General features: G+C 34.9%; 1 protein-coding gene across 2 annotated transcripts in view; it reads right to left on the reverse strand.

Moving 5' to 3' along the window:
* LOC106661051 (inositol-trisphosphate 3-kinase B) overlaps positions 1–27874 on the reverse strand; it is a 350651-nt gene that overhangs the window by 22471 nt on the left and 300306 nt on the right. For both annotated transcript variants that reach the window (XM_014384150.2, XM_014384151.2), the window contains 3 exons: positions 19577–19679; positions 5048–5194; positions 4853–4989 (listed from right to left, as the gene is read on the reverse strand). In XM_014384150.2, coding sequence (XP_014239636.1) covers positions 4853–4989; positions 5048–5194; positions 19577–19679 — 387 coding nt within the window. The remainder of the gene's footprint in view (positions 1–4852; positions 4990–5047; positions 5195–19576; positions 19680–27874) is intronic.

Genomic DNA, 27874 nt, shown 5'->3' on the forward strand with positions numbered 1-27874 from the left:
AGGTGGGATGAGTGAATGAATTGTTGTTGTGAATGAGTTGGTATGCCGAATGAACTCATTATGAATGTCTGTCGGCTAGAGAATGTATAGGAGGTGTATGAAAAATTCTGAATGCAATGAGAGAATAAGTTCGGTGTGTGAATAACTTTTGAATAAGTGAATACGTATGGTATGGTCATAAGGATACTACTACTATAATAGGAAGCAGGGTTTGTGCTCCCCAGGCACTGCAGTTTTCTGGCTTATTGTACCTTTCTAATTTCTTAGTTCAGTGCTATATACTCAATCCTTCTCCTTAGAAGTATCAGGTTATTGATTGTCCCTGCTACAATTTCATACGTAATCTGCAGATGGGATCATCGCTGTATATGCCCATGTTGTATAGATGTTTTCTCAGATGCCAGTGACCGGTTAGTAGTCCTACCACTCCTCTGAGTTTGGCCCTCTCCAATTGCAGCAGTGTTTTTGCCAGTCTCGGTGAGGGTTGTTTTATCATAAGTTTACTATGTCTAGCACCGCTTCTACGATGGAGGATTCTATATTTGTTTTTGTTATTCCAAGTATAGGTTCGGGGCCTATGTATGGTCTTGCAGATCCTCCTCTGGCCAGTCTGTCTGCTTTCTAATTACCCAAAATTCCTCTGTCCCCTGGCACCCATGATACCATCAGGTTGTTGTGTTTCCCCAAGCTTTGGAGATTTTGAATGCATTACTGCCTAATTTTGATGTGATTCTTTCCGTGCCAATTTTTTAATAGCTGCTTGGCTGTCAGATCTTATGAAGATTTTTTTGCCAGTGTAAAACCTCTTTTAAGATTTTCCAGGGCAAACAAACAAGCATTGATGGCATGTATTTCTGCTTGAAAGATCGAAGTGTACTTCCCCCCTTTGATGTTTTGGGCTTGTACAGAAAACGCCTGATCCGGTTCCTTCATTTGTTTTCGAGCCATCTGTATACCATATCATTGTATCTGATGCTCTCTTGTGTTCTTCCTCTCCTTTATAGTTCATTAATACTTTGCAGGATGTTGTAAGAAATGTTTCCGGGAAGTGAATAGGAGGATAAGCGAGTGGATTGGTGAATGAGTGAATGTCAAATAAGTTGTCATTGGGCATATCGTCGTGTTAATGTGAAAATTGTGGTTTGATGGGTGAGTGAAATAGATATCAAGTAATCATAATAATAGTAGTAGCAGTATCTCCAACAAACAAAGAACACATTTGTTCAACTATCAGATTAATAATAAACATAAGATGGTAAAGGAGATAAACACAGATAGCCGTTTTTTCAGCTTAAAATCGACCAATAAATGACAGAACCATCTGGAGCCATCCGATGATTAAAGATCCGATTTGGGACTCGTGAAATTTTCCGGCCCGCATTACAATTTTCTAAATCCAGTTGGATATACAATCCCGACCGTTAAGTCGGGCAGGGATAAAGAAAAGGACAGTTCGTTAGGACGGCCGGTTTGTATTTTACGCGACCGTTCTTTATGGATATTGCATCTGGACTCATTTTCATTTTTTATTACAGCCATACTTTGTTGTTTTCGGCCAGCAAATGGGTTTAATGGTTTACCCATTATTATTGTTTGTTGGAGACGACTTGGAACAACAAACAATATCTGGCCCCGACAAAACGCCTAAAAACTCTAGTAATAACAACCCATGAACCAAATTAAACATTATATAATGCAGCTAAAGTTAGAATTACCAGTTTTATGTATCATAAATGTATAGATAGATAATTCTTATAAACCAATCAGGTGTATCATTGTTTTTTTTCATTATTGAAAAAATGTTGATAAATTATTTAAAATATGACTGATATATCTTAAACATTAATAAATCTCTACTTTTATTCAGCATTGCCAGTAAATGTTGCCTTTTTTTAAATTTATTTATTTTTTATTTTTATTATTTTTATTTTTTTATTGGCCTTATGATCTTGCATATTAGCCATAGTACGAATTCTTGTGTGTTTAAATTGGGGGTTATCGGGAAAAAGGGCCAGAGGCGACAGTGGGAATCGAACCCACGACCGCGGCGTGAGAGTCTCTCATGCTAACAACAAACTTATAACAAGCGTTTGACCCAGCAGTATAATCGGAGTTGTGTCGACCGCGTATGGCCTATTAGTTGGGTGAGAATGATCCCTCTTACTTACTCAGCTCCTTTGATGGCAACCTATCGATAATTTACATCAGAATTTATAAGTGTGCAGTTTATTTGTTTATCGCGTTTCTCAAGTGTCCAAGTTTTGGTAAATAAATATATAAATTATTTTTAATGATATTTCATTGGGTTGGTCATAAAATGCATCTAAAATGAAAAATTACATTAAGTTTACATTTTATTTACAAAATGTACGTGGTACATATATATTACAACATAATTCGATCTGTATTTTTTGCTTGTTTTTGGCTGAAAAAGCATAAAACGTTGAAGTAATGGAGAGAGATGGAGAGAAGGTGGGAGGGAAAGAGAGGGAGAGAGAGAGAGAGAGAGAGAGAGAGAGAGAGAGAGAGAGAGAGGACAGCAGCCAAGCAGAGAGAGAGAGAGAGAGAGAGAGAGGGAGAGAGAGACATGTTTATACAGAATATATAGATATACTTATTATCATCAACAAGGTAAAAAATCCTACGCCTACAATGAAATATGAGAACTTGAAGGAAAATAGTCTGATTTTTGTTATCCACGCTATTTTTTTTTGAAAGGTGAATTTATTCATTCTGATAGGAACTAGTTCGTTCTAAATAATTATATATTCATCTCATCCAATCAAACAAAACTGGCCGAGTGGTTAATGTCGCTTTTACAACTTATCCATGAACTACTGAACTGTATTGTTACGCAGATTTTCCATTCATTCCCCTCCAACTTTTAAAAGTGGATCCTTATCTCGGCCCTTTGTGAATACAAATAGAAGCGAAGGCATTTTAAAATTTCCGCTGTGAAATAACTTAAAGATTATGGCAATATTTGTATCATCCATTGAAAATGATGTCCTATTTTTCGATTTGTAGCTTTAATTTTGTTTGTAATTGGCGAACAACCAACAGACAGTTTTTCAGAAAAAGTTTTTAAAAAATAAGTTGTATTAATCTGATCTTAATAACCAATGTATTGAATCTGACTAAAAAAGGAAAAAATGCTTTCTTGAATAATCAATTTATAAATTGGGTCCTAAAATCTATGGACGGAAATTCCTTGATAAATCCTAATAGATTCGCACGATTTTGGATAAATATTTTTATACAAACCAATTCATTCTTTATTAAAGTGTTAATATCCATCGTAAGATGATTAAGATTTACTGAAATTCAGTCATAAGTTATGATCTGTATTGTTTTTCTATTCATAGATAACACATAGAAAGCCACTGAACAGAGGCGTGGGCCCACGCAGTGTAAATCTTGCGAGTCGATATGGATCTAGTTTGATGGTTTTTTCCAGTCCATCAATCCTTGGATCCATTGATGGTGGGTGCCCTCTCGCACCAGTCGGATTTCGTTCGCCTCGAGAAAAATGTTTGTTAGCATTATCAATCGCCTCTAGATTCTATCAGCTTCCACCAAAGCTTCGTGCGGGAAAGGCAGCATAAATTCCCTCCGCCCCAAGATTTATCGGCCGGCTATACCATTATTCTAGCTATTTTTGGATTCTTCCTGGGCTTTGAGGATTGACTGGAGAAAGTTTAAAAATTCCAAAATATTGCTCATCCACAGTCAAAACTTATTCCGTTAATTTCGTTTTTTCGAAATATTCAAATTAGCCATTTCATTTTGCTTCCGTACTCTTCTGTTTGCTTCAAACAGTACTGACGTACCACATCCATCCTTCTTTATAATTTTTTTTCCATACTTGCCTAATTATTTTCTCAAGGTATTATACCCTTAGGGTATCTGTTGGGTACCTTACATGTTATTATATAGGTATGTATGTTTAGACGAGTCAATTTATAAGTTACATGTTAAATTTTCTTCAACTCAACTTTTTCCAATTTCGTAACCGCCTTTCTTTGTACATAGTAAGTTCTTTGGCCTTACTACCATACCTATTACACAGTATACCATCCTATACATCTACTACTTTTCCAGAATTTTCCTCACAACAAGGTGGTCGTGAGATATCTGCCTTTCTAGGTATAAACACGGATGAAAAAGAGAAAGACTACTTGCTGCTCCAATTTGCCATTCGTTTGTAGTTTAATTGTCTTCCTACACCCTCGTTATTCATATATTTTAGAAATGGGACATGCAAAAGCGACGAGTGAATTAATTTTCGAATATGTGCAAAAAGTACTCAGATGTAACTGTGTTATTAGGGCTGGGGTTTTAAAGTTATTCGATAATTTCTTATCTATTTTAATTCAAACCGGTAAAAAGTTGGTTTCAAAAGAAATATAGGTAAAAAGATCATTTGGTTTCCAGACAACCGAACTATTCGGCTCTAAACATAATTCGACACTAAATTTCAAGTTGGAAGTTCAGAAAGCTTCTTCGTACCAGGAAGCAGACGCTTAATCATGAATAACGGTCGGGTTTATAATGTGACATTAGGGCAGAATGAAATCAACCATAAAAAATGAATTGTTAAATCAGGTTGACTGATATTAACGACTTTTGATTGGAAATTCCTCATTCTGGTATTTGAGATATTAACAGTAATATTCTATATTTTCTCATCTTCAGGCGTGGCCGATTTTTCATTTTGGCGACCGGTTCTTTCTTTTGAAAGCTTTTACTTAGCTGTCTCGGACAACTTTTCTCTCTAATCTCTTTAGCGACTTACAAATTAAAATTCCTTAAATTATAATAAAATACTGTAAGAAAATGTAAAACGTCTAACCTTCCTCAATTTGGGCTTTTCTTTGGCTTTAGCCAATTCCTCTTCGAGGTAGGTCCTCACGCCGATTTTACAGTCCATGACGCAAGGGTTCGTGAAGTCTCCCAGAAGGTCTTGAAGCTGCAGGTACATAGACGATCCTGAAAATTGGCCTAATAAGTTATCATATCTTGTTATTTAAAAAAAATGTTTAATTACCATCTCCATCGTCGCAGGTGACGTGCCCTTTATACTCAGGAACGTACGGCCTTAAAATATCCTTCATCAGGATCTGGAAGCACAGCTGCTCTTTCGGGCATAACTTTTTCAAAATTGTCCCCGGCTCCGGTCCAGCTTTGAAATTACCTACGGATCATTTAAAAGATTATTTTAACTATTTTATAATATGAATAAATCATGCTTTACTGCCTAAAAATAGTATAGCAGATGGTTGGCCGTTTAATTTATCAGATTTACTTCTTTTTAACCCTCCACTATTCAATTTAAACAATGGTGACAATGTAAATTTATTTAGTATATTGCTATGCGCTAACAGATCAACTTTCATAGAATAATTTCATTTTAAGTATAACGACTGTTAATGTAATAGTACATACAATCCCCTGAAATATATAAATGAACTCTTTTTCAATAGCATGACAAGCGTTTAAAAGGAAAAATCTTAAGAAGGATAAAAATTTGAATTTAACATGAGCCTGAAGGGACGTAAGATGTAGGAATCTTTAAAGTGGTTTTTAAAACTCCAATATCATTACTCTCCTTTTGTCGACTATGATGGAATTAGCTGTCAAAGGGGGCGTCGGTGGCCGCAACGGTTTATGCGTTGACACGTCACTCATCACTGTAGGTAAAGGTCCCGGGTTCAAATCCAGCGCCCCTGCATTCGAACCCGACATACTTACATATGGGCTTTATTTTCAAAAGCACCGGCACTCTGAGGTTGATATGACCTCTGCTGTTGCGAACCTCCGTAAGAAAAAAAAGAAGCGTGGTCGGGTTGTTCACTGTATGAGGTAAGAAGTCGAGCAGGACGAAATTTTGCGTTTTGGTAAAAAAATTACTATTATCAAGTACAGTTCTAAGTTTACCATCATCCCTAACAAACCAGTTGACTTATTTGCACACTTTTTGCCATGTTATTTGGAAAAGGTATACCCAATGCTTTCCTCTTGTCGAAATATATCAATATTTTTCAACAATTGTTGGTTTTTTTAAATCAAAATGAAAATCAGGTTTTTCAAGCCGATATGTTAGGCGTTAGACGATATTCGTGATGAATGGTTCTGCAGCTTGTTGGAACCCTTTCAAGTGCAAGGTTCAGCTGCCACAGCTACTCTCAAATCATGGCAATAAGTCATCTGACAACTATATCTTTGTTTGGGTTTTATAAATGTTTAGCACTATGCTAGAAGAGTACATTTTAGGCACAGATGTTTCAATGACGTCAGCCTCAGAAATGAAAGAAGCTTAGATTGAAAAAACAGATAAGGCTCATTTGCCTCAGACGCTGCTGGAGAAGCAGGACGGCTTTTAATTCAGCCATGAATTTTGAAAAGACCCCGTTTTGCCTGAAATCTATGTATTTTTAACGAATACTCGGGGACAGAACGGCGTCCTTTGCCGTCGGCGACTGGTTTTTATTCTTTCCGGGGGGCTGATTTATTCGCGTTATCAATTAAAGCCAACTAAGCTACGATTCTTGCCTTATACGGGTGATTGATCACTCCTGAATGATGGATGGTAATGACGCCTGAAAAAGGAATTTGTAAAGCTGGCCGATATCAATAATTTCACCGTACAAACACGTCTTAATGAGGCATGGAAGGGGGAAGTCGTCTAAATCCGTCAAATTTTCAAAACCGATATTGGCACATTTTGCGCGTTTCAAAACATCGAGTGATAAGATAAACGTTCACATTAATTTTTTATCGAATTTCAATGACAATATATTTTTTATTACATAAAAGTAAATTTACTAGGAGACAGGAAAAAAACTGCCAAAAAGAACTTGAATCTTTCGTTAGAATACAAGATCCATTTTGCGTACAACAATTTAATATTGAATGCTTGTCAGTCAAATAGTTACATTTTATTTTCGAAATGAGTCGGATATCGAGCTTAACGAGCTATAAAATAAAAGGGATGATGAGTTTGACATGTTTAGACACAAAATTTCTCGCTGGGTATACAGACAGGATTTTATGATTTTTCTAACATGGAAAAATTAAACTATTAATTATTATATTAGTCATTATTTACCAGAGTTATTAAAGCCTCCCAAAGCTGAGGAAGAGACAGACACGATATATCAGGCTGCACATGACTTCTTGACTGAGAGCGGTTTATCTTTAAACATTAAATTGTGAGATTTCTCTGCATCGTCTGCATAGTAATTTGGTCTTTAATGCTGAGGTGATGATGGCGAAATGCCAAAAGACAGACCAACAGCAAAGATACACAAACCAAAATTTTAGGTAACGACCAAATTAAAATATTAAAAATGTTCCGAAAGGAGAAGGGTAATACTTTAAGTGTGACCTGAAAGGGTGAGCTACTTTGCCCAGGCACTCTGTGTAGGAAATCGCCAATTTCTTGATGATATCCTCCGGGAAACGACAAAGGACGACCAGATGTCTCCGCACTTGTAAGTAGTACAAGTTAATGATTTCGACGTCCCCGCGACTTCGTGCATCATCGACGGAGGAAGGCTAAACATATAACTGTCCTCTCTTCGTTCCAAGTCCAGTGCTTAGCGACTGGTTAATACACGAAGTGGTTTGAGGTTCTGCTCTTAGTGTGAGTTTGCATAACGCGATGATGGGCGAGGGGTGATGAAGGGGCGCCTTATAAATGTAAAAACTCAGCCTAAGGAACGTTATTCTCTAATGATTATGTTGGGTGAAGCTGGGCCATGACTGCGCATCGAAAGCTAGTGCTTTGGGATGCCAGGTTGCTCATATGATATGCGTAAGGTGAGGACCGATCAGTTCTGACAATGGTGCTCGTTCTCGGAATGGAGCAAAAAGGGGCCAACTCGCTCAGTAGGTCATTTGCAGAGTATAGGTGTAAATCGCCCAGGTGCAGAGGCTGAGGCTAAACCGTTTACGGAGGTGGAAGTTCTGCACTTTAAACTTTGATGGATGGATCACCTCAGCGTACGGTAATTAAAGATCCCGTCCAACAATCAATGAAAATCGGTTCGCAGGGAAAGAAGTACGCAAACTGCTGTAAGACGGCATAAAGACATTTTTTATATTGAAGGTAGCACTAAGGAAGTAAACTTCACTGTTATTTTGATATTTACAAGAGCAGAACAAAATTAAGAATTATCACCCCAGAAACTGAAAAATCTCGGTAAGCCTATAATAGAATTCGATCCTTATTTCGAAAAACCACCTAAAAATTGGACTATCACTGTAAAGCTTTGTCTCTCAAAGCTGTGAGCAGTACTGTAGAACTCAGCAATACTGTAGAATAAATGTCCGATAGAAAAATTTCTTCGATTATCAGAAAAATGTCTGCAGCGTGTCAAAAAGCATGACCTATCTAAAATTAGTGATAGGACTTCGACCCTCGTACAGCGTACTGCTCCGATCTCGCTTCACCAAATTACTTCTTATTCCGGTCCATATCTTATGTTTTTGAAAAAAGGAGTTTTGTTTCTCATTATGTCACGGTTTTATCTTTATAAAAACTACTGGAGCCGGAGAGGCATAAATTTCAGGCGCAAACTCAGCGATGGAAAACCTTGAAATATTGTTTAGTTTGAAAGGGTAAGTATGCAGTAAGGATAAGTATATCTGATCATAAATTGATTTATTTCATAAATAAAATGTTCAATTTGGCATTAAATTATAAATTCAAATTTACTGGGCTCAGGCTTTACAGTGAACCACTCCATATCCACCTTCCAAGGGCATCTTCAATCTTGGCACTTAGCCGGGTAAAAACTTCGGTGTAAAAAGAAAAAAAAATGAAAAGGACAAAGATGAACGGATATTTTCTACGAGGGAAACTGTAAGAAGGTGCCATTATTTGTTGCCACCCCTATATGGGGTAGTGGTATTAGTTCTACCGCTCACACTGCAGCGATCACTTGTATTTGTTTTTCATTTAGTCCGATCAAACCTTCCACTATTTTATTACCAGTTTTGTTTTTCTGTCTTTTTTATTATTGCACGCGCTATTTTTTTTGTTTTTCAATATTTTCTGTTTTAATATGTTTCTCTTTCACTTTTTATATGTTTGTTTTTTCTTGTTAATTTTTTCCCTCTTTTGTTTTTCCATCTTATTTTCTTGGTTTCTTTTTTCCTTAAGTTTAGTTATAGTTTGAGTTTCTATAGATTTGTCTATGTCAATTTATCCTTTTCTTTCCACTCTTTTTGCTAACGGTTTTTGTAATCCGTTTATCTGTGTTCATGGTATACTTTCTTTATTTTACACATTTCTCCCTTAATTTAACTTTATCTTTCCCTCTTTTGTTTTTCCATCTTACTTTCTTGGTTTCTTTTTTCCTTAAGTTTAGTTATAGTTTGAGTTTCTATAGATTTGTCTATGTCAATTTATCCTTTTCTTTCCACCATTTTTGCTAACGGTTTTTGTAATCCGTTTATCTGTGTTCATGGTATACTTTCTTTATTTTACACATTTCTCCCTTAATTTAACTTTATCTTTTTGTTCATTCATCCGTTTCTTTCTTTTATCACAGCCTGTTAAACTCACTGCCCCACTTTACATTTTCTAAACTAATTAGTCTTTCTTATGTTACTAGATTTTCTGTTTTTTTTTTCTCTCTCTCTCTCTCTCTCACTTTCTCTCATTCCTATCTCTTTTGCTTGTTATATATCTTTTCTTTCTCACACGTACACGCTTTTTTCTTTTGTTGTGAAGAGGGATCTGTGTCCCTTTATCCAGCCCCCTTTTATTAAAAGTTAGGTTTTTGATTTCTTTTTCTTTATTTCACTCGCTATTTTTGTTGTTTTAGTGCCCTTACTTATTTTTTGTGTAACTCTTTTAATTTTTCTTTCTCTCTTTCAGTATTCTTTTCCTGTTTCTTACATTGTTTTTTTCCTAATCTCTCTCTAGCCTTCGTTTCTCACACACAGAAAATAAAAGTTCTCTCTCTCTTTCTTTCTCTTACTGTCACTTTTTCCTTCTTTTTATTATTATAATTATGAATTAGTATTTCTTACGCGAGGGCCGCTATTGATTTAGTTGTCTTACAGAACGGATTATTTGTCTGTTTTTCTCTTCAAAAGTCAATATTAATAACCTTTATTGGTGGTTGAAAGGTGTTTTACGTCTGTCTCATCGGAAATGTATCGCTTTGACCCAGTTTCTTACATTCGAAGGCAATTTTATGTGTAAATAAAAAATGTTTCCTTATCTTCCGGACGAATAAATGCAGAACGCGGCGATTTGGCCAAAGATTAATGCAACACAAATAAAAAATAAAGTATAACTTATTAATTAGAGTTAATGAATTCATATCGAGATTTATTTTGACATAATGGGTTATTTCATGCACCATAAGGCCGTAGGAATTCAAACAATATGCAAATGACCCACATTGAAATATTCAGTTGGCACGGAATATATTAAATCGCATTATTCACTGTCTGAAAAATACTCGCAAAAGTAAATTTTTGAATAAGTGTTATGTAGATTATCTTTTATAGCTATTTTTTCCAAAAGTTAAAAGCGGAAACTCCACTTTGAAGATAAATTATTCTAGAGATTTCTGTAAAGATGAAAATAGCACACCAGCAGCCATTAAGTCACTCTTGGTCGATTATTTGATAGTAAATTCTTTAATAGGGCTACTAAAAGATCATACTATCTTTCTCTAAGGGTTCACTGGTTTAATTTCTTACGTGGCTTTCTCATAGGGCTATTAAAATATATTCTTACATTGATTAAAGGGCAAGTTTGTTGTTCGATCTCCTCATTACTTCTAGAATAGATTAAAAAGCCGTTTTCTACAATCTAGATTGATCTAATGTCGAACTACCCACGTGACAAAATTTATTCATTATGTCTCCCAGAGAAATTGTAATTGTCACAATCCAATTAATAATTGCCCCATGGCAGATTTTTGATTTTTTAAACAAGGGTATTGCAACTATGTAAGTATGTCGGTTTCGAATGCTTGGCCGCTGGATTCGAACCTGGTACCTTCACCTTACAGTGATGAGCGCCGTGTCAACACCTAAACCGTTGCGGCCACCGACGTCTCCCTTAACAGCTAATTCCATCATAGTCAGCAATAAATAATGATATTGTAATTTTAAACTAGAACTTGGCTGCAAAAAAATAAATATAAAAATAAATGTAGAGACAAACCAACACATAACAATTAATTAAGGTTTTTAGTTGATATGAAAAAAGTTAATGGCACGAGAGGGATTCGAACCCACGACCTTCGCCGCTGCTCTACCACCTGAGCTATCGTGACCTCGATCCACTCGGACATCAACTGCCCATCTCAACTCATAAGGTGGGGTTGAGATGGGGTGTTGATGTCCGAGTGGATCGAGGTCACGATAGCTCAGGTGGTAGAGCAGCGGCGTATCTAGCCGAAGGTCGTGGGTTCGAATCCCTCTCGTGCCATTAACTTTTTTCATCTCAACTAAAAACCTTAATTAATTGTAAAGTATTAATTGGTCAAGCGGACCACGAAATTAGTGAATTTAACCAACACATAACTTTTACCCTCCGACATGGAATAATGCCACTACTATACCTACATCACATATACCTTTCTTTAGTTAAACCACGTCCGCTACATCAGGGTATGTCGACAAAAGACTGTCCAAAATCCAGATACAAAGACGGAACTTAGACGTTAAAGGACTGTAACACTAAACGATAATTAAACCCATGTGGACAAACGGCAATGAAATGTGGGGTTCATCCTGATTTCCACATCCAAAATTATCCGAAACGTAGTAACGCTCTCTTCTACGTCTAGTCACACAATCCACAATCACCTTAAAATTCTTTTTGTGAAAGATGTCATAAAATTTTGATACATAAAATTCCACAGGTCCTTTCCATTATACCCAACCCCTTAGTTTTAAACCCATTACCTTGAACTATCCCCAATAATCGCCAAAGGAGATTAAGGCAGCGGTGGTCTCGCGGCTTGTTGGCAAGACGTAGCACGTAGAACTTGTTGCAGTGCCACCACTTCGCGCCCTCGTGCCGAATTTTGTTTTATTGTGTAGTGCCAGATTTTGTTTTAGTTTATTTTAAAATTTGTACATACGAACAACTGCAATTGTAGTATAAAAAATAAATACTGTTGTAAAAATATTAATGTTTGTTCATGTAATTCTATTATGCATAATTTATTAATGAATAATTGGTGATTATTTTGATTCCTAGGGAAATATTAACAAGGTTAATAAAATAATTTGATAGCATCTTTTCATATTGTTCTCCTTCTTGGCACGTTACAAGGAAACAAAATACTTTGTACTGAAATGTACAACTAAAAAACATCATTTTTTACTTAATTTATTTTCATCTACAACTGTATATGTATTATATATACAACCAGAAGAGTCGGCACCTTTGACCGAGTGGTTACGATCGCCGACTTGGGCCTTGAAAGTTGTGGGTTCAATTCCAACAACCAGAAGATTCGATTTCAATTTGTGATTGTGCCATTATTTGTGTTATGGAGGAAGCTTGGCATTGGCAACATCATACATGAGGTTCTCTGATCCATACTCTCTTCAGTCGTCCTCGGGAGTAATTTTGGGGAATGGAGTAATCGAATTTGTGTGCGAATGTAATCTTGTAATTTACTGTAAAAACGTCTGTAAAATTATGTTTTGATAGATGAAAAAGAGTTGGTATCTTAAGATCTCTAATGTGTGTTACTGTTTACATAAGAAGGGGCAGAAACAATCTATGGTAAATCTGAAATTGAATGAAACTTTGTAATCTATCAATATTACACTATCTGGCCGATCATGCAGAAAGGTGCATGCAGAAAGTTTTAATTTCAATGGTAATCTTGATAGCCCGTTAAGTTTGTTATGTGTATGTTTTTTTAATCGCGTGTGCGAATTCTAACTTAGTAAATGTATAGGTAAAATCCGCTCAAGGTGATGTTTTGCGACTTTGACCGGTTAAACTTTATCATCCAAATAATTTTCTTTGTACATATGTGGTTTCGTATAATAAGGAAAACTTGTGAAGAAGAGGTGACTTGTTAATATGGATGTATCATTTGCGTATGTGCAGTAAGTCCATTCTGATTTGTGGGCATGTCAGAAGTAAAAGTAATATTTAATTAATTAAGGTTTTAAGTTGAGATAAAAAAGTCAGTGTCACGAGCGGGATTCGAACCCACGACCTTCGGCTCGATACGCCGCTACTCTACCACTTGAGCTATCCTGACTTCGGAGTAAAAATAATGTACGACACGGTCAGAGTATTGAACCCTGTGGCTCACTTGAGGAGGACTTCTTTCATCTCAGATAACTCTGATCCCTGGTTTACAGCGAAAAATCTCTCCTTAAGGTATGATTGTATAAAATAATAGGCCTGCGGTAATAGATTTAATTTATATAATAGTCCCTCATGCCATATTTTGACGAAAGCCTGAGAAACATCTAAAAACACTCCATTAGTGATGGGTTGTCTGGATGATGGTCTGATAAGATGTTCGAAATAGCAATAGAGATGATTCTTTTGTAAATTAATTTTTCGAATAATTTAGAAGGAAAGAGTAACAAACTAACAGATAAAATGATGGAGAGATTAAATTTTTAAAAGCTTGGGATCATTTTAATGTAAGAAAGTTCCTACTGTATGGGAAAGTTGTGTATTTTTCAATATTCCATGAAATAAAGAAAAATAAAGAATATCGTACTGAACAGAAAAAGTTAGGGAAACTCAATAAAGACTCTAATGTAGAGAAAATGAACCGGCGAGGCACGGCGGACCCAATGCTTTATTCATCATGACGCGAAAAGGTTTGAAATGTGCTTGAGGAAACTAAAATCGGTAACTGTTGCAAGACTGAGGATAGGACATATTATCATAACTCCTAAAGAAAAACAAACACATTAATTGTTCAGAGAATTGAGAAAAATTCGATAAACAGAGAAACAAGATGGAAGTGCTTATTCTATAAATGAAACAGAACGAGATGCACAAGGATTGTTTCTTTGTTTAAAAGAAAATTAGTTTAAAAAGCATTTCAAACCGGGCGGAAAGCCTAATATGGATAACAAAAGTAAGTTTGGCTTGACTGAGGATAGGTCATATGATGAGTATACTCTTAGGTAAAAACAAAAATAATCGATATAATTTGTAAGTGGATAGTTGTGAAAAGTGAAAAGTAAGACTTTATAATTTTAAACTAAGTCGAAAAACATTTTGTTACACAGCTTTGATGAATATTAAAACGACAACATGAACAGCTGGCTGATTTATCACCTTAGACTCTTGGCACATAACATAACTCGCAGTACAAAAAAACAAAAAACAAGCATGGTTATTTCACGCTGATTATACCCAACGAGAGTGCTGTGACAATTTTCACTACAGTTAAAGCCCCTATAAATTAAAAAAACCCGAAGCTTTTAAGTACATTCGAAGTACTTATTTAAAGTAGGTTTTTCGCCCACGCTCACTGGTAATAAAGTGCTATTTAATACCGACCTATTTGTCTGTGTCATCCTTCGCCGTGGGACTTTTCCTGAGCCGATGACATGTTTAAGAGGTTCGCTGCAAGCCGACATTATTAATTGTTGACACCGGAGCCGGGTGGGAAATAAATGAGGTTTAATTATGTTTGAGTAATGTCTAGGAGTAATGTCGAATGTCGCCGGAACGTCTTGAGCGATTTTTTGTGTATTTATTTTCACTGTCACTAGCAGTGGACTTTTGCAATCCATGTTATTAATTGGGTGTACGTCTGTTGGGCAGAGAAAAAGCTCAATGAAGAGTTGCAAATTTATATATTGCATTATTAAAAATTTAAAAGAAAGCTGCATCAATTACTCGACTTGGTTAACAAAAAAAATCAATGTCAAATTGTTCAACAATGCAATTTATCCATTGTATTTAGTGGTCTATTGACCAAATTACTTCTTTTAATTAATTAATCTTTTTATGTAAGGTTTTGGCTGAAATGAAAAAGTTAGTGCCACGAGGAGTGGTGTCCGAGTGGATCGAAGCCACGATAGCTCAAGTGGTAGAGCAGCGGCGCGTGAAGGTCGTGGGTTCGAATCTCGCTCGTGCACTACCTTTTTCATTTCAACCAAAACCTTACATACAAATACAATTTATTTTCATTCAATTTTCTATAAAATTTAGTGGCATACTACGAAGGATATTTTTTCATAGGGCAATTTATCTTTTGGCCACTGAGGCAATTTTTAACAAAATTCTGATGGTAGATGGAAACCCAATTGTTCGAATATTTACCATCTTTGACCATAGTTTCACGATGATCCTAATGAAGTTAATATGAAAAATAGTTTTGATGGGATATTCAAAAAGTGATTAGCTTTTTCTCCACTTGCTCCTTCTAAGCTATTTTTGTAAAAATTTTCATTATTATCCAAAAGGTTGAAAAATCCCAAGTTATCCGTGCTTGAAACATTTTATTTATTTTGCCTATTACAAGGACGTTTCGGCCTTACGGCCCATCGTCAGCACCTAAACATGGAAAACCTTATGGTACAATTGCCATCCGAAGAGACACATATAAGTAATTTACAAAAAATAATCCATCCAAATAATATTTTTTGTAAATTACTTATTTGTGTATCTTCGGATAGCAATGAGTTTTTTCATGTTTAGGTTCTGATGATGGGCCGTAAGGCCGAAACATCCGTGTAATAGACAAAATAAATAAAATATTTCAACCACGGATAACTTGGGATTTTTCAACCTTTGGGATAATAATTGCTACGAGCCGTGGATTTTAAGAAAAAGATAAAAATTTTGATAATCAAGATCTAAAAGTCTAATTATTTAATTAATTTGTTGGTTTAGTCACATTACAGATCTGAACAATGGGGGTGGATTCCTTCAAAGTTATATATTTCAATTGTGATTATGAGTTGAGTCTAACAATTAAAATCCGAAGAGTCAAACATTATGACAACTTTATATAAATTCGAATGTAAATTTTTGTAAATTCACCAAAGTATGTTTTCACCGAGGCCTTTACAAATCAATACAAATTTGGTTTATTTGATCAAATTTTACTAGATTTTGGCTAAATTATAACAATAGTGGCAAGATGCCTAAAATTGTGGTTCTTAATTTCATCAAAGCGTAACCGGAAAGACCGAGAAGTTCATTGTCAGTAGTTGATAACCACTATTACAAACTTTTGTTCCCTCGGTTCAATATGTTTTCTTTTCTTCAGGGTCGAACGAACCCTAATCTACGTCACTGAGGAATGGACCATTTCGGCATCCTAAGACTTAAAAATGGGCATGCCAAAAATAAAAACCGTTATTTGCATTTCAAGCCAGGACGCCATATAGAGCACGTCCTCCTCGCGGCTCGCTACCGACACATTTATGGATTAACAAGGTTTACTCTGTCAACGATAATCCGGTTTTATCCCCACCGCATCCGGCCACAATCTCGTAGATTACCTACTTTAAATCATCATTAATTTCCATATTTCACTTTAGAAAACTTCTAAACATCACACATGTTCATTAGACTAATGTACCGTTCCAATGGGGTTTTTGTTTATGCCAATTAATTATATATGCCACGTTGAAATTAATTAACACACTGGATAAAAATTTTGTCTAGTTGGCAATGTGACATCACTAACGTTAAAAAACCATAAAGATTCTCTCGTAAAAGGTTTTTAATATCTACAAATTGATGTTCTAAGGTTTCTGATCAGCGGTTTGACATTATTTTAATAAATAATAAATAAATTACTTTGGAGAAACTTTAAAACTATGTAGAACATATATGCACTTAAGATGAGAGGGTGGGCTGTATCCTTTGTTTTCGGTTCATTCGAGGGTGAGAACGAAAAATTCAATCAGATATTTTGTTTACAAGATCGAGGATAAATAATTTTATTTATCTCTATTTCGGACAAATGTATTTTTAGAGTAACGATCGGTATGGGGATCTTTGATCCATCGACCTTTTCAGCGTTTTGTAAACTTACATGTTAATTTTAATTTTTGTGATAAATAGTTTTCCTCTCTCTCTCTCTCTCTCTCTCTCTCTCTCTCTCTCTCTCTCTCTCTCTCTGGAAATCATCTCACTCTCTTTCTCTCTCTCTCTGTCTCTCTGTCTAACTCAATTTTACTTTGAACACATGTACTCTTTTTTGTGTGTCACGCTCTTTCAAATTTGATTACTTTTTTTCTAATCCCCCACTTTCATGTTCTTTTTTGCTCTCTTTTACCTTCTCTCTCTTTTTACATATCTACCAATCTCTTCATTACTCTCTTTCTCTTGTTCAAAAAATCTTATTTATTTATATTTTGTTTGCAGTACATTACAACACCTTCGATTGGGTGAATGAAATGTTTCAAGATTTTATTCCTACTGACTCTCTCTCTCTCTCTCTCTCTCTCTCTCTCTCACTCTCTGGAAATCATCTCCCTCTCTTTCTCTCTCTCTCTCTCTTTCTCTTTCTCGCTCTCTCACATTGTCTCAGTCTAATCTGAACACTTATACACTTTTTTTTTGCGTCAGGCTCTATCAAATCTGTTTAATTTTTTCCAATCGCCTACTGTCATGTTCTTTTATCTTCTATTTAACTTCTCTCTCTTTTTAAATATCTCCCTCTTCTCAATTTTTTTTTTCAAAGCAGTTGTTTAAATTAATTTCCAGTACATTAGAGCAACCATAAATTCGGCGACCTGTAACAATAATATTTACAACTTTTCTTTTCAACTGACTCTATCTGTGTATATTTATTTGTTTATTTAACTCTGTTACTCTTACTTTTCTCCCTTTTTTTTCCCGGCCGACTAGCAACCAGGGCTAATGCCAGCACATGCGTTTTTTTTTTTTTTTTTTTTTAAGCGTGAAAGTAATTGGCTCTCGCGTGGGAGGCCTACCGATCTTTCTGATGGAATTCTGAGCTTGATATCTTCTCGTTTTACCTCTTCACACGTGGTGAAAGACTGATGCATACCCACGCATTCAAAATTAGCCTAGTTACGCTAATAAATACAATCATACTGATTATGACCTTTAATACCATATGTACAGCTCAAAATTGAGGAATCACCGGAGTATTAATATTAAGCCCCCTTTCACTCTAAAAATAGCTGCTACAAAACTAATCTACTTTATTGGGTCTGTGGGGTACTTAATATTCCGCCACAAGCCACCCACACTTGCTGAACACTCCAGCTAATATATAAATTCATTTCAGGTGCAAAAACCACGTGTTTACCTTCTGTTGCTATTTAATAATAAGTTTAAAAAATCTTTTGTTTCTATTTTTCGTTCATTTTCTATTCTTTCGAAATTTTCTGTACCATAATTTTTGATTCTTTCGTTTTTCTCTGACTGCTTATTTCTTATCCTAATTCCTTTGTTCCTTCTTGTCACGTTCTTAATCTTTCTATTTCTCATTAATTGCACTGACTCTATTCTTCTCTCACCATTTCTGAACCTCTTTTCCCCTCTATTCATTTGCTTTTTAACTAGAAGGGACAATGAATTTCTAAATCAATAAACTATCTATTGATAGTCAATTAATTTCTCTCTCTCTCTCTCTCTCTCTCTATGTATAACGTCCCTAGGTATTGATCACATATAGGTTTGAATCACGTCTGATTACATGATTAACAATGCTGCTACTGTATGAAACATTAACGTTTTGTTATCAACCCTTGATAAATTAAAAAAAAATTTTAAGATATTGCCAAACAATTGTTCCACAACTGACAATTAACCAGTCTTTGATTTTTGATTCAACATTCGATTTTTCAGTAAAAAAATGGACATTCGAGAAAGCAGAATTTTAATTTAATTAACAAAGGAAGAAAAACGATTATTTCTATAAACAATTCTAGTTGGGTAAAGCAGCAAAGAAGCATACAATTTACATGCAAAATTTTTGAAGGTAACGAAAAAGAAAATTTGGTGTGGACACTATTCCATATGATCCAACTAAAAAGCATTTTCTGAGGAACAAGTGTACCTTTTCAATACGAAAACCATATTCATGTTTAATTTTGTTTGCTGTCGTTTAAAAAAAAACAGGTCAATAAATTAAAATAGGTTTAGGTGGTTATTAAATTTATCTTTAGTTGTAGAAAACAAGAAATAATACAACAAAAATATATAGAAATGCTCCAGACTTTTGAAAAGGAATGATCAAAGATGATATTTAATGAAAACACATCCTTCCATAACCACCTCATATCACGTGTTAAAAAATCAATAAATTCAAATTTGCACAATTTTATGAGTCATTTTTTCGAGTGACTTAGAAAATAAATTTTTGTGTTTGTTTTGTCGAAATCGGTAGAAAAACGTCAGTTGTGAGAGTTAAAGCAGTATATTGACCTTACGACGCCTCTTCCAGTATCCCGGGTGTTTACAGCCGGGTTGATTTATACCGGCTTTATCTCTGGGCAAAGTGAAAAGAAATGATAACGGATCTTTTGGGCCGAAGAGGCGATAAAGCTTTTACAACTCGGCCTCTTTTAATCCGGCCGAATCCTCGGGGAAGAATTTCGCTTTTTGATTTCTCACCTTGGTGTCCGGCTAACTGAACCCACGGGTATCTTTGTTTCTTGTAGGTCTGGAAGAATGGTGTCCATTGAACTATGTTCCTCAGCTTTCTCCATCCGGACGGCTGTAAAATAAAAAGAAACCGATTTAGTTGCGGTTTGATTAGTAGGACTGACAAGGGAAGAGGAAGCAATCTAACTTGTCAACTTTCGTCAACATAAAGATATATGAAAATGCGAAAAATCTCAGAGAGAATGTTGTTCAATCAGGGGCTGTTACTTATTCAAACAATTTCAGACCATAATAATCTCATAAAAATATTTCTAGATATAATATTTTGCCTTATAATTTTGTTCCCCTTAAACGGAAACAACTCTGATCTAATCTGACGTTTTAAACTGGCATTAATTATAATAATTGAACTATTATTGCCTTCGATATAATTAGCCAGCCTCCTTTATCGGAAATAATCAATTTAGACAGCAAAAAAGTGGAATTTGTACAATGATAGTTCAACTCGTCATGAATTGCAGATTTGCAGCTGAACATTGATCCATTGATCACGTCTGATACTTTATCATTTTCCCTCCGCTAGAATGTCAAATTGACAAGGATGGACGGGTTATAAATTTAGGACATCCACTATAGACGTGCAAGAGTGAAACACACTGATCTTTTTTTTCCGCAGTCCGCCATTTTTCCTTTTTATCTATAAATCACTCGAGCAAGACTCAATCACTTTTACGAAGTTGTGTAAAACTACACATCGATGATGCCATACTAAACGTTGAAATTCTTTTCTAAATTTCTAAATTAATAGGAAAGTTTTGCAAAACAAAATGATTTTGTTTATCTTCGAAAACATATTTGACCTGCAAATCGAAGAAGACTCCCCACTGAGACTGGTTTATACAATGTAAATGGAATTACATCTATTAATATTATAATATAATCTATTAGGCTTCGTGGTCCGATTGACCAAATAAATTCTTTCCAATTAATTAATCTTTAATTAAGGTTTTGGTTGAAATAAAAAGTCAGTGTCACAAGCGGGATTCGAACCCACGACCTTCGGCTAAATACGCAGCTGCTCTATATTGACTTCCATCCACTTGGACACAAACTCCCCATCTCAACCTACAACTTTTCGAATTTTCCCTCCTATTTGCCATTTTTGCCCAAAGGTCCTGCAATCAGGATTCGATTCTCGGCGACAAATGAAATGATAAATTAAAATTATAATATAATATTAAAAATTAGGGATAAGGCCAATTGGACAGAAATTGAGGATTTTTTTTCTAACGTTTTCAAGGAATTAATTATAATCAAAACGTGATGATAGATTTGTAATTACGAAACCTTTGAAATATAATGACATTATGAATAAAATTCAAGCGAACAAAGTCAAACAAGATCAATAATATAACCTTCATCCGATCATTTATAAGTATTAAACAGTACAGCCGTAACACCTAACAATAATTGGCTAATTAGTAAAACAATTTAATCAAAATTTACCACAGTAATTTCTGATGTACAGAATACAGCATACATACAGCCATGCAGAACAATACTAATAAATTCAAATCCACAACGATTGTAAACAAATGAAAATGATCAATAATAATTAAAATGCTGATAATTATGTAAGATAGATAGAGAGAAAGGATAAATAAGAATAAGAGTGAGGTAAAGATAGATAGATAGACAGACAGATAGCTAGAGGTAGATAGTTAGATAGATAGATAGAGATAGAGATAGATAGATAGATAGATAGATAGATAGAGAGAGAGCGAGCGAGAGAGAGAGAGAGAGAGAGAGAGAGAGAGAGAGAGAGAGAGCGATGGAGATTGATAGATAGAAAAATAGATAAACAAATAGATAAATAAAGATGGGTATTCCCTGTTTTTCTTTTCTTTCTTTCTCATTTTAGCAGTNAGAGAGAGAGAGCGTGTGAGAGAAAGAGAGAAAAGAGAAAAGAGAAAAGAGAGAAGAGAGAGAGAGAGCGCAAGAGAGATTGTCGATAGACAAATAGATATATAAAGGGAAATAGAGATAAAGGGTGAGAGAGACCAGAAAGAGATTGATAGATAGAAAAATAGACAGATAAGACGAAAGATAAAACTAGATAGATTGATCAGTTAGAAAGCTAGAGAGAGAGAGAGAGCGTGTGAGAGAAAGAGAGAGAGAAGAGAGAAGAGAGAAGAGAGAGAGAGAGAGAGAGAGAGAGAGAGAGAGTGTATGAGAGAGAATTTTATATTATTTCCGTAAATAAATCCGTTAAATTGATGAAGATAAAGTTCAACTAGTGATGTAAGAGCACTTTTATATTTTGGCGAAATGTGAGGTTATCTTTCATTATCCACTTTAACTGTGAAAAACATTTCCCCACTGGGCTTCAGGCGCCCATCAGGACGTACTTATTTCGCGGCAAAGATGATCCCTCCGAAGTGTTTTTGGATTGGTGAGGTCATTGTTTCCCACCCATTCCTTGCCCAACAGTTTTGATGCAACTCCCTGCTCAAATATCTGGGCCAAATCGTGACGGACGTGTCGGTCCGGGCTCGTAACCATTGTGAGGTATGGACGAAGTGAATCCTTCCTGATCTACGAATTCTTTCGATAAGTTTGTGCAATTTCACTAGTGATAATTTTAAATAAAATACTCTTGCGAATCCATTCAAGAGGTTACCAAAATAATGCATCGAACCGGCAATTGTATTCTGCGTTGTCAAACCCAAAACAATTTTTTACTGTTTGGAAAATTATTCTTCTGTCAGACTCATGTTCTCTAGTCATACTCTCAGAATCTACTTTTTAACCAAAACAGTTGCCAATAGATTGGGACTGGTTTAAAAAAATCTTTTAGCCATAAGTCAGTCAGTAATACCACAACTTCATTTGGAGAGAAAACATCCAATTAAAATTCCTCGCCAGTTTCCACAATCATTGTTGATTGCACAAAAAATTCTTTATTCTTCATAAGAAATAAAATGAAAAAACTGGTTTTCGATATTTTTAGACCGATCAATGATCGAATTTTATCTATTCGCTTTATGAACTGGTCTGGTTGCTTTTGTAGCGACCGTGTTAGCCATGCGTCTTGAACGATTGTCTAATTTTCTATGCGAATTGCATAGCTGCAGGATGTTTTGTCTTCCTCCTGTGAAAAGATACACCGTTTATAAACTACATCTATGAATAAATCTTTTCAATGTTACACATAACGCATGTTCATGTCTTAAATGAAGACGAGTTGTAAATAGGTCGATCCGGAACGATAATTACACTGCTAACTCCTTACGAGATAAGCGAAATTCGTTTTCAAGGATTATGTCCGAGTGCTAAAGTTTAATGATCTCTTTTAAGAGAATGTTTCGTCATATTTACGCGTCCTGCGTATCGCCAGTTCATTACAAGAAGATTGCACGTCCGGTTTATTACGATGCACGACTCCTTGTGGCCTTCTGTGCACATCCAATCCGTTATTGCAAAAATACAATTAAGCTCTATCAGAGATCTTCTTACCTGCAACTTAAACCGCTCATGAAAATAAATGGCAAACCAAAACATGAAATGCTAACTTCGAACATGACCTTCTGGTCTCAGCAGTAGCAAAAATCAAGCTTACAGAAATGATAGGAAATAGTGTACATTGCCATTAGTTTGGTCGAACCTTCGTTTTACCAACATATACAACTACTTTAAATTCACTAATTTCGTGGTCCGCTTGACCAATTAAATCATTACAATTAATTAAGGCTTTCAGTTGATATGAAAAAAAGTTAATGGCACGAGCGGGATTCGAACCCACGATCTTCGGCTAGATACGCCGCTGCTCTACCACTTGAGCTATCGTGACCTCGATCCACTCGGACATCAACTTCCTATCTCAACCCCACCTTATGAGTTTTCCCTCCTTTTTCCCATTTTTCAATGTACAACTACATTGTGATGTACGAATTAACTATGTATATAAGTTATATACAGTATAATTATTTTATTAAATAAATAAGGTGATGACAATGCTAGGATGCACGTGTTGCTCCTGGAATTGTCATCTGCACTCTCTCACACTCCACAGATTTTATAAGCAGTTTTATTAACCAACTAGATAGTCTTAAGTTAGATTTTCAGAGAAATGCATATCGGAGAAATTCGATTTAGATGAGTAAATTTAAAGAAATAATGTATATCTGTCCTATTTTGTAATTTCTTGAATAAAAGTTTTTCAAAAACGGATTCGGCAAAAGAATTCTTTAACTTATATAAACACATAGCGCTGAATTTTATTAGCTTCGTTTACGTCGTATAAAAAAATTACATAATTCGTTAATTATTATTCTGTAATTGAATATCAACATAGTAATATCAATATTAAAATTAGCTATCAACAGAGATTTTATTAATATAATAAATAAATTTCAGGCATGCTAGTGTATAAAAATAAAAAAAGCAACAACTGTCGCTATAAACCTACTCGAGCATAAATCATAACGAGAATAAACCTACATTCTCAACTAATAACTGAGCATCAAACATTCCCAAGGCAGTATTCGATATAAAACGCACTAATAACTACATAATGTTATGTAATAATATAAATGTATTAATAAAATAAAAATATGCATAATTGTGTGGTGATAAGTGACCGTTAATCGATATTTATTTAGAAATCGTGAGATGCGGTCTGGTGTGACGTAGGTTTCAGAAAAACATTTTCTTTATCGTGCCATCGTTTCGATCATTATTGAGATCATCTTCAGGGGGGCACTCTCGACACGACACGCAAGAATGGCACAATTACACAGAAGACAAACACTTTGAGCCCTGAAGATGATCTCAATAAAGATCGAAATGTTGGCACGATAAAGAAAATGTTTTTCTGAAACCTACATCACACCAGACCGCATCTCACGATTTCTAAATAAATATGCATAAAGACCATACGTACGAACAAGAAAAGGAAGGATTTTTCATTAAACACGAACTTTGCATACAGCCTAAATTCTAACTACAATCTTACGTACGTAACTGCAGTACACAAGAAATAGAGAAACAATTGAAATTCTAAAAACTGCCATTATCAGATAAAATTAACAAATTTAAATCTCAAAAAACGAGGAAAAATTGATTTTATAAGCAGTCTAAAATTTTATAGCAGGACCAAAATTTAACAACTACGAATTGATACAATTTAAAACCAATAGTCATTACAAACACGATAAGTTAATTTATTAAGTAATACAGGAACGATCATCTTAGAAGCACTATAATACGCAAATGAAACTTTAAATAAGCCTAACTTCTGAATACAAACTTTATTGTAACAACAGCAATGAAAAAAACAACAATAAAAATACCGAAAAAGTTGTCATAATCTGCAGAAATAAACATAAATCTCAAATAACAAAGTGAGAAATGACATACAAGAAATGAAACTATAAACGACAAAAAAATCGCGAATTGCAAGTTAAATCTAAACGCTATACATAAGTTCACTATTTTTCGTGGTGCGCTTGACCAATTAATATCATTCAATTAATTAAGGTTTTTAAGTTGAGATAAAAAAGTCAGTGTCACGAGCGGGACTGTATATATACAACATATCTATGTCCATGAGTTATAATATTATAATTGTAATTTATCATTTCATTTGTCGCCGAGAATCAAATAGATTACACGACATTTGATAAATGGCAAAAAGGAGGGAAAATTCAAAACGTGGGTTTGAGATGGGGAGTTGGTGACCGAGTGGATCTTAGTCACGATAGCTCAAGTGGTTGCGGCGTATCAAGCCGAAGGTCGTGGGTTCAAATCCCGCTCATGGCACTGAATTTTTTATCTCAACTTAAAAACCTTAATTAATTGAACTATACATAAGTTAAACAAGAATACGGCCATTTTAAGCAGAAGAACGGTTTCATGCTTATCAACAACCACGGATTAATAACAAAATAAGGCCTGATAATGAAGATGATTATACTTAACTTTTAAATTACATTAAAAAAACTGTCATTATAAAAAAAACTAAAAAGCTATTTTACTATTATAAGCAGGAATTTGTGCTAATTAAAAACGATGCATTTAGAAAACGTTCAGCGATTATCGTTACAAGCATTATTAAATCTAATACAAGTAATATTGATCATTATAAGCAATAAAATTTTTTAATCGATATTTGATTATTAGCCTAAATTCTAACTACAAACCTTTATATACATAAAAAGTTTTTATCATTATAAATAGAAATAAACTTGAATATTAACTATACCACTATATAGTATGGTTTTATTATTAGGAATGAAGAAAACAATAAGTGATTAAGAAGCAACTGTCATGATGAGGAACAACAACCCATGAGGGAACAGTGGTCATTATTGCTGAATTGAAGCCAAATTTTAACTAATATCGGGAATCTGTCATTTTAAGCAGCAAAAATTCTAATTGTTACTTAAATGGGATTATTGGGTTGTCCGGAAAATAATGCAGGATTTTAAGTTTTCATTAAAAAAAATCTATATAAAATATTCTGTTTACGTTTACAGGATTACTCATTTGTATGAATGTCAACACTTATTAATCCTCTTCCAAATGATATTGTTTGTTTACCTCTGTAGCATTCCGCTACTTGGAAATAATTCAGTCATCCTTATAATGTCAAAGCGAGAATTTCGTACGATTTTCTTTTACGAGTTTAAACTCGGCCGAAGCGGAGCCCAAACGGCTAGAAACATTAACCAAGTCTGGGGCGAGGGTTGTGTTAATGAGTGCACTGTGCAAAGGTGGTTTAAAAAATTTCGGGAGGGAGATTTCAGCCTTGAAGATGAAGAAGGTCGTGGAAGGCCTTCCTCTCTTAATGATGATGTTCTGCGATCAGTGGTGGAAGAAAACCCCAAAACAACTGTTCGAGAACTTGCAGAGCAACTCAAAGTCAGTAAAACGACCGTCGCTGACCACCTCAAGGCGATTGGAAAAGTGAAAAAACTCGAAAATTGGGTTCCACACTCATTAAACGATCGCCAAAAAATCAGCGCTTTGATGTTTGTGCATCACTTCTTTGTCGAAACAAAAATGACCCATTTCTGGCCAGAATTGTTACATGTGACGAAAAGTGGATTCTCTACGATAACACTAGACGTTCTGGACAGTGGCTCGACAAAGGAGAAGCTCCAAAGCCCCCAACTCATCAAAAAAAGGTAATGGTTACGGTATGGTGGGCTTCATTTGGTTTAATACACTACAGCTTCTTAAATCCTGGCGAAACCATCAATGCTGAATCATACTGTAACCAAATTAATACCATGCATCAGAAATTGGCAGTAATGAAGCCCTCTTTGGTCAATCGGAAAGGGCCCATTTTGTTGCATGACAACGCTCGACCATATGTGTCACGTGTAACGTCACAAAAATTATTGGAGCTTGGCTACGAAACTTTGCCTCACCCACCCTACTCTCCGGACCTCTCGCCTACTGACTACCATTTTTTTAGACACCTGGACCACTACTTACAACACATAATATTCAAAAATCAAACGGAACTGGAAAATGCATTTATTGACTTTATCAATTCTAAAAATTCTGAATTCTACTCAGACGGAATTAATAAGTTACCAACACGTTGGGAGAAATGTATTGAGAGTATGGGAAATTATTTTGATTAAAGAACATTGCTTTAAAGTAACTAGTTTCTTTTTTTTTGTTTAATACCAAAATCCTGCATTATTTTCCGGACAACCCAATAAATTATATCTAGAAAATCGTGTTTACAAATAAAAACAAACATAATCAATTGTGTTAAAAAGAAAACTGTCAATAGAAGCAGCATATTAACTTCATGATTTACAATTGTAAATGAATATAGTAAGAAATATGTTTAAAAAATTAAATAAACTGTCATTGCTTTTTACGTACATTATTGAATTTAGAGCTCCTCTAGAGTACGTTATACCTTGAAGACTAGTAATACATCAAAATCATCAGTATAATCATTATAAAATTGTAATTACAGGGAGGGATAAATGGAATCACTGCACTTGGTATAGACCTGGTTGCGCGTAAATAAAGATATTATTATTATTATTAAATCCATTATATTTAGAGGTCTATTGACTATATATCTGCCTTCAATAAATTAATCTTTTTAGGCAAGGTTTTGGTTGAAATGAAAAAGTTAGTGCCATGAGCGGGCTTCGAACCCACGACCTTCAGCTAAATACGCCACTGTTCTACCACTTGAGCTAATAAAGTAAATTAGCTCGATCCCGATTGTGACAATAACATTGTCATTTCAACCAAAACCTTACATACAAAGATTAA

The sequence above is a fragment of the Cimex lectularius genome, unplaced genomic scaffold (genome assembly GCF_000648675.2).
Source record: "Cimex lectularius strain Harlan isolate CLEC.00 unplaced genomic scaffold, Clec_2.1 scaffold47, whole genome shotgun sequence".
Lineage (NCBI taxonomy): Eukaryota > Metazoa > Arthropoda > Insecta > Hemiptera > Cimicidae > Cimex > Cimex lectularius.